Source organism: Orycteropus afer, unplaced genomic scaffold (assembly GCF_000298275.1).
Source record: "Orycteropus afer afer isolate SDZICR_OR568_19922 unplaced genomic scaffold, OryAfe1.0 scaffold00069, whole genome shotgun sequence".
In the NCBI taxonomy this organism is placed as follows: domain Eukaryota; kingdom Metazoa; phylum Chordata; class Mammalia; order Tubulidentata; family Orycteropodidae; genus Orycteropus; species Orycteropus afer.
In genome coordinates, this window is record NW_006921656.1 from 1320133 (window position 1) to 1334790 (window position 14658).

The 14658-nt window shown below is 53.1% G+C and overlaps 1 protein-coding gene across 1 annotated transcript in view; it reads left to right on the forward strand.

Annotated features, from left to right (window-relative positions):
* Window positions 1-14658, forward strand: part of LOC103196777 (maestro heat-like repeat family member 5) — a 76964-nt gene that overhangs the window by 30599 nt on the left and 31707 nt on the right. Inside the window, 8 exon segments of the mRNA XM_007940565.1 lie at window positions 5314-5495; window positions 6494-6639; window positions 7269-7397; window positions 8338-8497; window positions 9654-9706; window positions 12534-12641; window positions 12931-13047; window positions 13632-13751. Of these exon segments, the coding sequence (XP_007938756.1) occupies window positions 5314-5495; window positions 6494-6639; window positions 7269-7397; window positions 8338-8497; window positions 9654-9706; window positions 12534-12641; window positions 12931-13047; window positions 13632-13751 (1015 nt within the window).

The following is a 14658-nucleotide window of genomic DNA, read 5'->3' on the forward strand; positions in this document are numbered from 1 at the left end:
CCTCTGGACTGGCAAAAGTCCACATCTCAGCCTACCTTTCTCTTCACCTTCTCCGTTTGTTCCCCAGCCACCTTGCACAGCCCGTGCAGTCCCTGGCTAGCCGGGTGATTTTTAGGTTAATTCTTAGGTCCTACCACCACAGGAATCTGCGAGAGCGCTGTCTCTTTAAAAATAGTCAAGCCACTTTTTTGCAGCAGCTTTGCTTTTGGACACTTTAAAGAGGTCTTTTGTGGCGCGTTTCTCAGTGCAGCACATCATCTGATGTCTTGACTGCTGCTTCCGTGGACATTGATTGTGGGTCCAAGCAAAATGAAACCCTTGACAACTTCACTCTTCTCTGTTTATCATGATGTTGCTTATTGGTCCAGTCGTGAGGACTTTTGTTTTCTTTGTTCTGAAATGTAATCCATACTGAAGGGTGTAGTCTTTGATCTTCATCAGTAAGTGCTTCAAGTCTTCCTCACTTTCAGCAAGCAAGTTTTGTCATATGCATGTTGCAGGTTGTTAATGAGTCTTCCTTCAATCCTGATGCCACATTCTTCTTCATATGGTCCAGCTTCTGATTATTTGCTCAGCATCCAGATTGAATAGGTATGGTGAAAGGATACAGCCCTCACCCACACCTTTCCTGATTTTAAACCACGCAGAATTTCTCATTCAGTTCAAATAACAGCCTCTAAGTCTGTGTACATGTTCCCCATGAGCACAATTCAGTGTTCTAACTCTGGTAGCATAGTGCCTAAGGCACTTGACTGCTAACCAGAAGGCTGGTGGTTCAAACCATCAGCCACTCCTCGGAAGGAAGGTTGGGCAATCTACTTCTGTAGTGATACTGCCTTGGCAACCCAAGGAGGGGTCGCTATGAGTTGGGTCCTACTCGACGGCACATAACAACAACAACAACAACAGTATTCCCATTCTTTGCAATGTTATCCATAATTTGTTATGATCCACACAATCAAATGCCTGTGCATAGTCAATAAAGCACAAGTCAACATCTTTCTGGTATTCTCTGCTTTCAGCCAAGATCCATCTGACATCGGCAATGATATCCCTCGTTCCATGTCCTCTTCTGAATCCAGCTTGAATTTCTGGCAGTTCCTTGTCAATGTACTGCTGCAACCATTTTTAAGTTATTTTCAACTAAATTTTACCGTGTGCGATATTAATGATATTGTTAAATAATTTCTCATTCTGTGGGATCACCTTTCTTTGAAACGGGCATGAGTATGGGTCTCTTCCAGTCAGTTGGCCAGTCCCAAATTTCTTGGCATAAATGAGTGAGTGCTTTCAGGGCTGCATTCGTTTGTTGAAACATCTCAAGGGGTATTCCGTCAATTCCTGGAGGCTTGTTTTTCACCAATTCCTTCAGTGCAGCTTGGACTTCTTCCTTCGGTACCATCAGTTCTTGATCCTACGCCACCTCCTGAAATGGATGGACATCAACCAATTCTTTTTGGTACAGTGACTGTGTATTCCTTCCATCTTCTTTTGATGCTTCCTCTGTTGTTCAATATTTTGCCCATAAAATCCTTCAGTATTGCAACTTGAGGCTTGAATTTTTTCTTCAGTTTTTTTCAGCTTGAGAAATGCCAAACATGTTCTTCCCTTTTGGTTTTCTAATTTTAGGTCTTTGCACATTTCAATATAATATTTTACTTTGTCTTCTCACGTCATCCTTTGAAATCTTCTGTTCAGCTCTTTTACTTCATTTCTTCCATTTACTTTAACCACTCTACATTCAAGAAGCTTTGGTGGTACAGTGGTTAAAGCATTCTGCTTCTAACCAAAAGGTTGGTAGTTCAAACCCACCAGTCGCTCCATGGAAGAAAGATGAGGCAGTCTGCTTCTGTAAAGATTTACAGCCTTGGAAACCCAATGGGGCGATTCTACTCTGTCCTATAGTGTCACTATGAGTTGGAATCAACGCAGTGGCAGTGGGTGGGTACTCTATGTTCAAGGAGAAGTTTTAGAGTCTCTTCTTACATCCATTTTGGTCTTTCCTTTCTTCCTCATCCTTTAATGACCTTTTGCTTTCTTCAAGTGTGATGTCCTTAATGTCACTCCACAACTCATCTGTTCTTCGGTCATTGGTGTTCAAGCCATCACATCTATTCCTGAGATGGTCTCTAAATGCAGTTAGGCTATACTCAAGGCCATACTTTGGCTCTCAAAGTCATTCTTTAGGGGATTTGTTTTCATTTTCTTCAGCTTCAGCTCACACTTGCATATGAGCAGTCGATGTTCTGCTGCTCGGTTGGCCCCTGGCCTTGTTCTGACTGATGACCATGACCTTCCCCATCAAGTCTTCCCACGGGTGTAATTGACTGGATCCCTGTGGACTCCATCTGGCTAGGTCAATGCATGGTTCAAACCCACCAGCCACTCCACGGAAGAAAGATGAGGCAGTCTGCTTCCACAAAGATGTACAGCCTTAGAAACCCAGTGGGGGTCACTATGAGTCTGAATCAACTTGATGTCAGTGAGTTTGGTTTTTGAGGTCCATGCATTTAGCCACCAGTTCTGTTGTTGAAAAAAGATATTTCTGATGAATAGGTCATTGGTCTTGCAAAATTCTATCATGGGATCTCCAGCACTGTTTCTTTCACCAGGGCTGGATTTTCCAGCTATAGATCCTTCCTTGTTTCCAACTTTCATATTCCAGTCACAATACATCTTGACTGCATGTTTGATCAATGTGAGACTGCAGAAGTTGGTAAAAGCTTCAGTTTCTTCGTCTTTGGCATTAGCTGTTGGTGCATAAATTTGAATAATAGTCCTATTGACTGGTCTTCTTTGTAAGGATATGGATATTATCCCACCACTGACAGTGTTGTACTTCAGGATAGATCTTGAAATGTTCCATTTCTCAGTCCTGGTGTAGTAGACCAGATGAAGTACAAAGGTGAAAATCGGGGTTTGGTGAATTCCATTGAGTTATTGCATTTAATAATCCTAGGACCTGTAACAAAGCCAGAAGATCTCCAAAACTGGAGCTCTAAATCTCCCTAACCATTTTCAATTCTTCACACACATCCAGAATCTACACCTCATCCCATTCCACGGTTTGGAAACCAACTCTCCCTTAAGTGGTAGGAGGAGACCTGGCAAGTTTGCTTTCCTGTCTGGTGCACCCAGCCCCAGCACTCCCATGTGTGCCTCGGGTCTTGTTAACAGCTCTGTGTCATTGGCCCTTGGTAGGGTCAGCTGGTTTGCCCTCCCAGGAGAGGTAGCCTGTGATGTTGTTCAACCCAGCAGGATGGAGCCTGGGACTGGTCACCTGAAATATCACACACCAACATTGCTGCATTTGCCCTTAACCAACTTCAGTCTTATGGGAAAAACTGTGTGTAGAGCAGACCAAAGAAGCCATGGTGAACAGCAGCAGGTGGCCCTTCCTTCCTGCGCGCCCCGCCCGCACCCAGTGAGTGGCCGGGGTGTGGATTTTACTCTCCCTTTTTTCAGAATGGGGCGAGCAGAGTCCTTCCCGCCTCTAGTGGGTCTTTTTCACTGGCTGTTTTAAGACCGTCCGTCGTTTTCGACTTCGAGAATTTGACGTAGATATGGTGGTGGAGTTTTCCTCGTGTTTCTTTTGCTTGAGGTTCACTGAGTTTCCTGGATCTGCGAGCTTATAGTTTTCATTGAATAATTTGGAAAGCATTCAGACATTCTTTCTTTTTTCCTTTTTTTCTGTCGCCCTCCATTCTCCTTCAGGGGCTCCAGCTACACATTGATGCTTTGTTTATTTTTTCCAAGTCATTTTGCTGCTTGTTTAATTTTTTGGATAATTTCTATCTCTATGTCTTCAAGTTCACCAAGTTTTCCTTCTGCAATGTCTAATTTGCTATAAAACTCAGCCAGTGTATTTTAAGTTCAAACTTTGTATTTTTAATTTTTTAATATTTCCACATCTCTCCTGAACATGCTTATAGTTTTAATCTACCATCTTGAACACATGAAATATAGTAAAATATAGTAAAAATTTCATTTTTACTATATTTATTATAGTAGTGTTCTTTTCTATTAATTATATTATATTAGTATTATATTGGTGTCTTTTCTACTAATTCCATCATTTGTGTCATTTCTATGCTGACTTTGATCAGCTGGTTTTTCTCCTCACCGTGGGTCACAGTCTCTTGCTCCTTAGCATGCCTGGTAATTTCCTTGCTGGAGAGCAGACATTGTGAACTTCGCCTTCCTGTGCACATTCTTGCACTTCGCACATATCCCTGAGCTTTGTTCTGTGCACAGTTACTTGACAGCGGTTGACTTTTTCGGGTCTTGATTTTAAGATTTGTTAGCGAGGACCCGCTAGCTGTGACTATAGCTGACTTTACCACACTATGAAGGCAATCTCATTCTGAATACTCACATGGTTTTTCGCTCTGGCTGATGTGAGAAGGAACTATCTCAGCCCTGTATGACTCCGACGATTGTTCCCACGTTCCCTTCAGATGGTTCTTTTCCCTGACTTGGATAGTTTCCTCACACAGAGACACTGATCAGTGCTTAGCTGAAGCTGTGGGGAAGGGGGACCCTTGGCAAACCTTCAGGAAGCAAACATGTGCTCTCTCTTCAGTCTCAATCTCTCTTTCTCTGTGTATCTCTCATACACACACACACACACACACACTTTCTGAGGGACTAGCTGCTGTCTGGTGCACATAGGGTTGTGTTACAGCTTACCCAGCTTCATGACTCCTGCTCCTACAACTTCCTGGCCTCTCTCAAAGACCCAGACCAGTGATGTCTGGTGCCCAGGACAGTCTCACATGTTCTCCTGAGTATATTGGCTCCCCGAAGCCAATGCTGAAACTGGAGCTGGGCTGATGCCTCCCACGTCCTTGTAGCCATGTTTGTCCCACTAACACTCGCTTGAAGCCAGGCTTCACCAGGTCTACAGGTGATGCTACCTACTCAACTCTGTCCCTCAAGGCTCCTGCCCTCCTCCCAAGGATCAGTCCCTTGAAAGGAAGGAAGGAAGTATGGATGGATGGATGGGAGGATGGAAGGATAGATGGAAGAATGGATGGATGGATGGATGGAAGGAAGGAAGGATGGATGGAAGGATGGATGGATGAAAGGAAGGTTGGATGAATGATGGATGGATGGATGGAAGGAAGGAAGGATGGATGGAAGGATGGATAGATGAAAGGAAGGTTGGATGAATGATGGATAGATGGATGGATGGATAGGAGGATGGAAGGATAGATGGATCAAGGCCCAGGCTGCATTCCGTGTCTCCAGCACCGGTACCTGAGTGCACACAGTGCACCTGATACAAATACCCAGGACCCTTTTCCGTTTCAGAATCTCCCTTTATACCTCTGAATCCATGAAGGACCTGTCATGCACAAAAGTACCTCGGTGCTCTGCCCACAAGGACAGACAGACAGTCCCTGTCACCATCCTGCTCTGCAAGTCACAGAGCAGCCAGGCTGCTCTGGTCCCCAAGGAACACAAGATGTTCATGGAGGAAGCCTACAATGCAGGTAATCACTGGTCCTGGGATTCAGATGGGATGAGGACCCAGATGGGGTCAAGTTCTGGAAGATCTCACCGTGCCTCTCCACCTGGCATTCCTGGGGTGAGCACTAGAGGAAGTGCCCCTGTGGGAACTTGGGGATGCCAAGGAGTGAAGACATAGTGAGGCTTTCACTGTACTCCCTGTACCCCCTCCGTGGCCTCTTGATGCCCCCTATGGCACCATTCAAAGCCTCAAAATCCTCCATATCACACCCCATGCTCTGTTCTCCCCTCTTATTCTTTAATCTCAGAAGCTCAGCTTAGGCCTGGCCCTTGCCCTCCAGTGTTTTAAATTGCCACCTCCTCTGAGAAGTTCTCTTGACTCTCTCTCCATCTTAGTCGAGGTTCACTGCCCTTCCCCAGTCTGTGCACCCAGGGCCTTTTTACACACCTCCCCCACTGAACCAAAGTCCACTTATACTGGGTAGGGCATCCCCTGGGCTACAGGTCCCTCGGGCCAGAGCTGATTCTACAGTCACAGCCCTAGGTCCACCCGGAGTGAACATCAGTGAGTGCTGGATGCCTGGGTGGAGGTGGAGGGATGAAGTAATGAGTGGGTGAAGGGACGGAGGTGATGGGGGGGGTGAGTGAGTGGATGCAGCAACAAGTATAGATAAATGGATTGATAGGCAAACATCCATATGGATGAATTATGGCTGGATAGACAGATGGACAGACGGATGGACGGATAAGTGAATGATGGCTGTATAAAGGGTGAATGCAAGGAGGTTGGGTCCATGGCAGGATGAAACATGAATGAGTGGGTGGGGATAACAGATTTCCTGTGTCCCACTCCTTATCCCAGAAGGACCGTTTGGACAGTGGGGAGGCCCACTCCTCCAGCTCTCATTCTCAGAGCACCCCTTCCCATCCCCAGCTCCACCTCCCCATGCCCACCCAGCCCTGTCCCTGCTATGCAGCCTCCCACAGCCCACCCACCTTCACTGCCTTCTTGCTGCTTTAGCCATCTGCTTCAAGATGCTCCGGGACCTGAGTGGGTCAGACCCCCTCCGCCTGAAGTGCGTCATCAGGAAGATCAAGAACATGGCGCATGGGTCCCCCAACCTGGTGCTGGAAACCATCCATGACTACTTCACAGACAACCCACAGGTGAGGGCTGCCTGGGCCATGGGGGCAGGCACGACGAGCAACAGGGAGGGATGGACCCAAGACAGGCTCCAGTCCTGAGTCCTGCACACAGCAGCTGGGTTAGGGCAAGGCTCAGTCCCATCACATGTCAGTGGGCTGTGGGCCGAGGAGAGCGGGCCGACGTGTGCATCACCCTCACGGCAGCCTCATGGGGTAGCTGTTATGGTCCTCACAGATCAGGAAACTAAGGCTTAGGGCAGGGAGATAATTTGCCCAAAGCAACAGAGCTACTAAGTGGCAGTGACGGATGCACAGATGGATGGATGAATGGATGGATGAATGGATGGATGGATAGATGGTCTGTTGCAGTGAAATGTGTAAATGAACTAACTGACTTTGAAGGAATGCTTTTAAACCCCATCATTTCCTGATGATGGGGACAAACTCGTATTCCTCTGTCTTCATAGCACCTGGTCCACAACCTGCACGTGGCAGGTGTTCAAGAAATGGTTGTGGAGTGAATGGCCCCAAGTGCTCCCATTTGCAGTCTCCCCTCAGTGTCCTGCACACCCTCCCCACTGCTCCTGCGGGCATCTCCCACGTGCTCAGGCCAGCTGGCCCCGAGCCTCTGCCCACCCTGCCACCCACAGATCTCCACCCGGCACAAGTTCCGGCTGTTCCAGGTCCTGGAGAACGTCATCAGAGCCAGCGACTCCCTGGGGGAGACCTGGGAGAAATCCTTCATGCAGCTGGCCCTGGAGAACATGACCAAGACCACGGTGGGCCTCCCCCTTCCGAACAGCCCCCAGCCCCTAGGGCTCTTGGGAGTGCAGGCGGCGACCCCAGGGATCCCAGGAGAGCTGGGTGCACCCAGCCTGTGGTTTGCTAGTGGTTTCTGTCCGTGTCTGCTTTGTCTACCAGCCCTCTTCAGAGGGACAATCCCATGGACTATCGATTGCCTAAGGCTACAGAGCTGTCTGTGGCCAAGTCCGTGCCTGGCTGTCCCTTCCCCAGGGTGTTTCCGGCCCCACTGCTCTCCTCCCCATTCCCGCCACCACATTCAGCCTCAGACCTGCTGTGGGTCTGGCCCATGCCCCAGGCTATAACTCAGCCCCTGGCTCCCTGCTTGCGGGCTTCCTGCCTAAATGGCCTCCTCCACCAGGCTGGCAGGCCATGGAGGCTGGGGCTGGCCAAAAGCCTCAGCTGATTGGGGCCCGGGGGCCAGTGGCTCTTACCGACACTACTTCCGTAGAGACACTGTCTTGGAAACCCGAGGAGGGGTCGCTATGAGTCGGACTCCACTCCACGGCACTGAGTTAGACTCAGTAATCAGGGTGATTAGTCGTGGTTGGGAGAGAAGTGTCAGGCCATCAAGTGACCACCACGGACCCAGCCTGGTGCTCTGCAGAGCCTGAACAAACATCATTTAACCGTCCAAGCAGGTGCTAGGTCCCCATTTTACAGATAGAAAGACTAAGGGGACTTAGGGAACTTGCCAGTGGTGATAGCCCCGCGGGTGGACCGTGGGTGCACCACCTACCAGCCGTGTGTGTTGGGCACACAGCCTCCCTCAGCCTCAGTTTTCTATCAGAAAGACGGGTCCATGGGAGCAGCCCTGCCTGGCAAGCAGGACCACGCGTGTGAAAGCTGCACCCGAATGCGGCTCTTGCTCTCTGTCCCCTGCCTTCCTGTTTGCCCTGCCGTCCCCCCGCTCCCCAGGAGCTGGACGACATGTTCCAGGATGCAGCTAGCAACGTGCTGGTGGCCATCTGCAAGCACTCGTGGCGGCCCGTGGCCCAGCACCTGGAGTCCAAGGTGCTGACAGGCGCCTTCCCACACCGCAGCTTCCTCTACGTGCTGGGCGTCCTGTCGTCCAGCGGTAGGTCCCACCCCAGGCCAGTGGGCGGAGTGGGTGGTCATGGGGAGAGGCCCCCGCCACAGCCCCCAGGGCTGCTGACCTGCCATGAAACAGGGGCTGTGTTTGGGCCAGATGGCCGCTCTCTGCAGCTTACCACCTCTCAGCCCCCTGGGCCTGCCTACAAAGGTGGTACCCAGCCCAGCTGGGCCACACGTTCCATTGGCTCATGCCTCTCCTGTCAGTACGTCAAATACGGGCCCGGGCAGAAACAGGACTGACCCGGGAAGCCCTGGGCGAAACTGAGAGTTGCCCCCGGCTCTGCACCTTCGTGCCTGGGCAGTGTGTGGCACTGCCCCCTTGGCCCTCTCCCTTGATCACACGAGTAGGCAGCTCACCTCGCCCATGAGAGGCTGTCTGACAGGCCCAGGGTCCCCAGCAGCTGTCCCAATGCCACGTGCCCAGACCTGATACCTGTGTAAGAGCCCCTGCCCTGAACTGTGGACAGGGCCGCCCTGAACAGTGGAGGCACAAGGAGGGTCCTGCTAGGAGGGGGCTCAATTCGATGCCAGACAGCAGTGCTGAGGGAGCACCTCCAGGGTGCACGTGGGCTCTCAGAGGTTAGGACGCCCTCCCACCAGGAGCTCTGAGTCTTGTGCGTGCTTAGGGCTGGCAGTGGGAGGAGAGGGGTGGCAGGTGCTGAGAGACACAGGAAGGCCTGCTAGTCTGGGATGCCCCAGGGCCATGCTTGGGGGCTTGGACTCAGGCCATCCCTGGGATAGGGAGCCCAGGATTGGCAATCTGGGTGCAGATCAGTCAGTGCCATCGTAACCTCCCTGGAAGCAGCCCCTCCCTCTGAGTGGGCTCCCCAAAGCCTTGAGAAGCTCCCCAGTCCTCCAGTGTTCCCCAAGTGTGTCTCAGAGGGGCCCCTTCACTCCTGTTGGTGAACCTGAGGCCCAGAGAGGGCATGTGGCCTGGGCTCACATGACACAGCAGCAGCCGGAGCTCCTGCCTGAATGCCCGGCTCAGGCTGTCGGGGCTCGGTCCCCTGTGGAGCCAGGGGCGCAGAGGCAGGTCATTGTCACCCTGACTCAGCCCAGTGTCTGAGGCCTGAAAGTGAGGCCCAAGGTCGAGCTCTGGCTGGGCCTCAGACTGGGCCTGTGACCCCTCCCCCCAACAGAGGACCTCTTCAAGAAGGGAGAGAAGGCATGCTGGGAAGAGCAGCTGGCCCAGGTAGGGAGGGCCCAGGCATCAGGCCTTCAGTGGGGTGACGGCAGAGGGCAGCAAACGGTCCCATGGGCACCTCTGCAGCCCTGCTCAGCGGGAGGGAGCGAGGGAGGGCCTGCTCCCACACAGATAAGCCACCAGGCTCTGGGAGGTGAGGTGACTTGCCCAAGGGTGCAGGGCTGGCCACTGCTGGACCTGGGATTTGAACCTTGGTCCCTAGGGGCCAGGGACAGAGCAGGTGTCCAGCACTTATGAGGCCTTCTGCACCCAATCCTGGGCATGGTCAGACTGAAGGGACTAGGGCAGGCCACCAGCACCAAGGCCAGGGAGGGGAGAAAGCAGGCTGAGGTGGGTGTCGCAGCCCATCCTGCCCACACCCCAGGGGAGGCCTGACATGGCACACAGTGCATGGGTCAGTGTCAGGTTCCCTGGGCAGTTTAAAGGTGACCAGACGGGGTTGTTGACTGGAAGCCTGGGGTTCAGCTCTACCCTGAGGTGCGTTGGGAAAAAGTCCTGGCGATCGACTTCTGAAAAGCCCACCATTCATTCCCCATAGAGAGTGGTTCCACTGACACACGTGGAGTGCTGTGAGTTACAGTCGACTCCACAGCCACTGGCTTTCCGTACAGTTATCAGAAGTACCTGCACTTTCCACAGCACGTGGAGTCCACCTCCACTTAAAAAAATTAAACATAAAACCCTCAGTGACAGACGTTTTAAAACTAAGATTGTTGGGAAGTAATATGGTAGCCATGCTAAATGTTCCATGAACACCCTTTCAGGACTTGGGACAGAGAAAACCCAAAAACCCCACTGCCATGGAGTCGATTCTGACTCACAGTGCCCCTAGAGGACAGAGTGGAACTGCCCACAGGGTCTCCAAGGCTGTCAGTCTTCACAGAAGCAAAGCCCAAACCACACCCACTGCCTGGAGTCGATTCTGACCCACAGCGCCCCTAGAGGACAGAGTGGAACTGCCCACAGGGTCTCCAAGGCTGTCAGTCTTCACAGAAGCAAAGCCCAAACCACACCCACTGCCTGGAGTCGATTCTGACCCACAGCGCCCCTAGAGGACAGAGTGGAACTGCCCACAGGGTCTCCAAGGCTGTCAGTCTTTACAGAAGCAGTCTGCCTCATCTTTCTCCCTTAGAGCAGCTGGCGGGTTTAAACTGCTGACCTTCTGGATAGCAACCCAATGCTTTAACCACAGCACCACCAGCACTCTCAATATATCAATATCTGTTCAGAACATGCAAATCATTGCAGGGTCAGAGAACTAAATCCCATAAACTATTATCACAACACCCTGGCTCACCTTTTGCCACAAATGAGTGGCTGCAAAGTTGTGAAAGAACGTTCAATTTTCTGAGTTTTGGTACCTGCATTTCAGACAAGGGGCTGTGGTCCGTGATGGTGGGACACCCGTGGAAACAGGCAGGAACCCCTGGTGCCCCGGAGTGCCACAGGGTTCTGCAGACTCCTGTCCTGTGGGCGAGAGAGCCCAGGGAGGACTCAGTGCCCCACCCACGTCCTTCTGCACCCACAAGCCTGAGTCGGACCAGCCCTCTAGGTTCCACAGAAAATGGGGAGCACCTTCCCCCTCATGGGCCCAAAGAGCAGAGCCAGGGAGCAGCAAATGGCTCCGCCAACAGGGGCGCTCCACGCTTGCCTTACGGCCAACAAGGCTGCCGGTGGGCCCTGTGCTCCCAGCCTCCCACGTCTTAGTGTTTTATAGGACACGTTCCTGGACCTCGAGTTGCTTGGGGATGTGTATGCATATGTTACCTTGTCATTGGTATTGCTAAAACCCTTGAAAAAAGACGTAGGTGCAGCCTCCTTCCCCTCAAGGGAAGGAGGTACTTTCCCCACTCCCTTGCCAACATTCAGTGTGAGTTTTCACCCACCTGTGCCCAAATGACACGTGAGTTTATCTTCCAGTCTTCAAATAGTAGCAAGGTTGAGGTCACAGGTTACGTCTTTATCATGTCTGTGTCCTGTAACCATTTTTAAATGTGTTGTCTTTCTCTTACTGATTCCTAGAGAGCTCTTTGTTTATTGTGGCTATTGAAGCTTGGTAATAGGTGACAGGAAAAAAATCACTGTGGCCTCCAACTTAATTTATGGTATTTTTACCAAGCAAAGCTCTTTAAATGTTTGTCTTCACATTTGTCAATTTTTCTTTTAAAGCTTTAGGGGCTGGGATCGTACTTAAGATAGGTATTCCCACCCCAAAAAGATTCTCAGGATCAAAAATCTTGGAATTATTGAATCATGGAATCTGGGAGCTTTGGAGACAGAGAAATCTTCTAGTCATCATAAAATCCTGAAATGTTAGGGTCAAGAAATTTTATATTTCGAAGGGCATTTTATGAATCCATTCAATCTGTCCTTCATTCATTCATTCAAACACCATTCATGGGCACCCACTAGGTACTATTCTAGGTGCTGGGGACACAGCCTTGGAGGAGACAGGGTCCGCCCCCTGGAGCCCAGACGCAAGTGATGATGTCCGTGGGGCCGACCCCAGCTAGCACTCACTGAGCACTCGTTACGTCCCAGCCTCTATGGGACACCATCGGAGCCTGGGGCACACGCAGCGTAACTGCCCCTGCTGCCCGGCTCACCTGGAACACCTCAAAGGGACAGGAGCTTAGGGGATGCGTTCCCCGTCGTCCCTGAGGGCTGTCAGACAAACAGGAGAGACCTGGTCCTGGAGACTCAGAAGAGGGAAGGGACCCAGAGGAGGACAGAACCACAGGCCGGGAGGCCAGGCAGGCCTCAGCTCTCAGTGGAGCAAGCAGGGCCACAGCCTACCCACCCGTTCTGCTAACAGATAGCCACCAAGTCAGTCCAGTTTCTGAACACTGACACGTGGTCCAAGGAGCTGCTGCAGGTGCTCACCAAGCGTGACCAGACAGAGCAGGAGCAGCGCCCGGAGAAGGTGGGCCTCCTGCCCCCACACGGCCCCCACTTGCCCAAGGGCCCTGCCCTGCCCCCTGCAGGGAAATCAGGGGCCCCACATGACACAGGGACAAGGGCTGGGCAGCTACCTTGAAGCCAGGGCCTGCTCCGGCAGGTGGTCCCAGAGCAGAGAGGCGAGGGTCAGGTTAGGAGGGAGCCCAGCAGCTACCGGAGCCCAGGGTGGGGACGCGGTGGAGGAGGCTGCCATCAGGGGCAAGGGGCAGGCACTGGTGGGCCAGGCCCAGGACAGGATGCCCTCCTTCCCCCAGACCTTCCTGTACACCTACTACGGACTGATCCTTCAAGCTGCAGAGAACGGCACCACCGTCCGGGCACACCTGCAGGCCCTCCTGGAGACGTCCCACCAGTGGCCCAAGCAGAGGGAGGTGAGGACCCAGCCCCCACACAGTCCCCAAGGGGACCAGTCCAGCTCTGTCTGAGCCTGGCTCAGCCCATCCCTGGCTCCTTGGTTATATTTGAGCCCTGGTCCCGGTCACAGACTGAGCCCCGGTCCCGGTCACAGGCTGGGCCCCGGTCCCGGTCACAGGCTGGGCCCCGGTCCTGGTCACAGGCTGGGCCCCGGTCCCGGTCACAGGCTGGGCCCCGGTCCCGGTCACAGGCTGGGCCCCGGTCCCGGTCACAGGCTGGGCCCTGGTCCTGGCCACACGCTGAGCCCTGACCCTGGAAGCACACTGAGCCCACATACAGCCTGGCTTCTCTTCCTCATTCCACGTGTATTGCTTGGACCCTCCTTCCGAGCCCTGGGGCAGGTCTGCTCCAAGCTGGTGTGAGGGGTCCCTTGCCCTCTTGCCCCTCCTGTCCCTTAAGAGATGCCTCCTCCAGGCTCTGAGTGGCATGGCTTAAGAGTAGGGGACTGGGAGGTGGACGCCCTGTGAGTTTGGATGGCCTTCCCCTTGTAAGCCCGTGCCCACACCAGGCCTGGTTCCATGCCACGGCTTCCCCACCCCAGGGCATCGCTCTCACCATGGGGCTGGCTTCCATCCGCCACCTGGACGACGTCTGGGCTGTCCTGGAAAAATTTGGCCAGAGCGCACCCATCAAGTGGAGTCTCCACAGCTTCTCCCCAAAGGTACCCCAGGGGTCTCAGCAAGGGCGGGACATGGGAACCCCATCCTCCATGAAGGTCCGAGGGGCGTGGCCAGCAGCACAGGCTTCCAGTCCCACCTTATCCCCCACCTGCTGTGTGACCTTGCCCAAGTCACTCAGCCCCTCTGTGCTGGTTGCTTTTTGAGTACCACTTCCGCCCTCCCCGGGACCAGGGAGGAGCTGAGCCGTGGCTGTGGATGGCCTGCCCCAAGAGGTGCTGGAGAAAGCACTGCTGGCCGTGGCTGTGCTGGAGTCGGGTCACACTTGTTGCCTTCCTGACATGTGACTTACTGAAAACATACCTACATACCCCTCACCACGTCCTCAAACAGCTCCCCACTGGCTGGAAACGGGGCCTGGGTGGCACCAGGTGGAGGTGTACTTGGGATGAAGGCAAGGAAGGGGACAGCCAGGCTGTCCCTGGATCTGTCCAAAGAGAGTGGTCATAGCTGACCAGTGAGAGTCCAGCAAGGGTCACTTACCTCCTCTGGGCCACACAGCTGGCAGAGCAGGGACCGGGTCCCACGTCCCAGACCCACCGGGTGCCAGGCCACAGAGAAGCAGCAGAGCCATAAATGGGCCTGATAGGCCCTGGGCGGGGAGCAGCTGCTCCGACCCTGCCCGCACTCTGGGTATCTGAAGGTACCGGGTCTCACCCAGCAAGGAAGTCCCATGTGCCCCATCGCTGTCCTACTAGGTCAAGGCACAAGCCCCAGGCCCCAGCCACCCAACCAGCAGGAAGGGGAAGAGGTGGGATGGGCACTGGGCTCCCAGAAAGGGGGTTCCCACAGGAGAAGAAGGGAGGGGCTCCGGCTCCCACCAGCTCTGACCGAGCCAGGCATTCCCACTCACACCCCTGTGTGGCCCCACAAGGGCCCCTCACCCCAGAG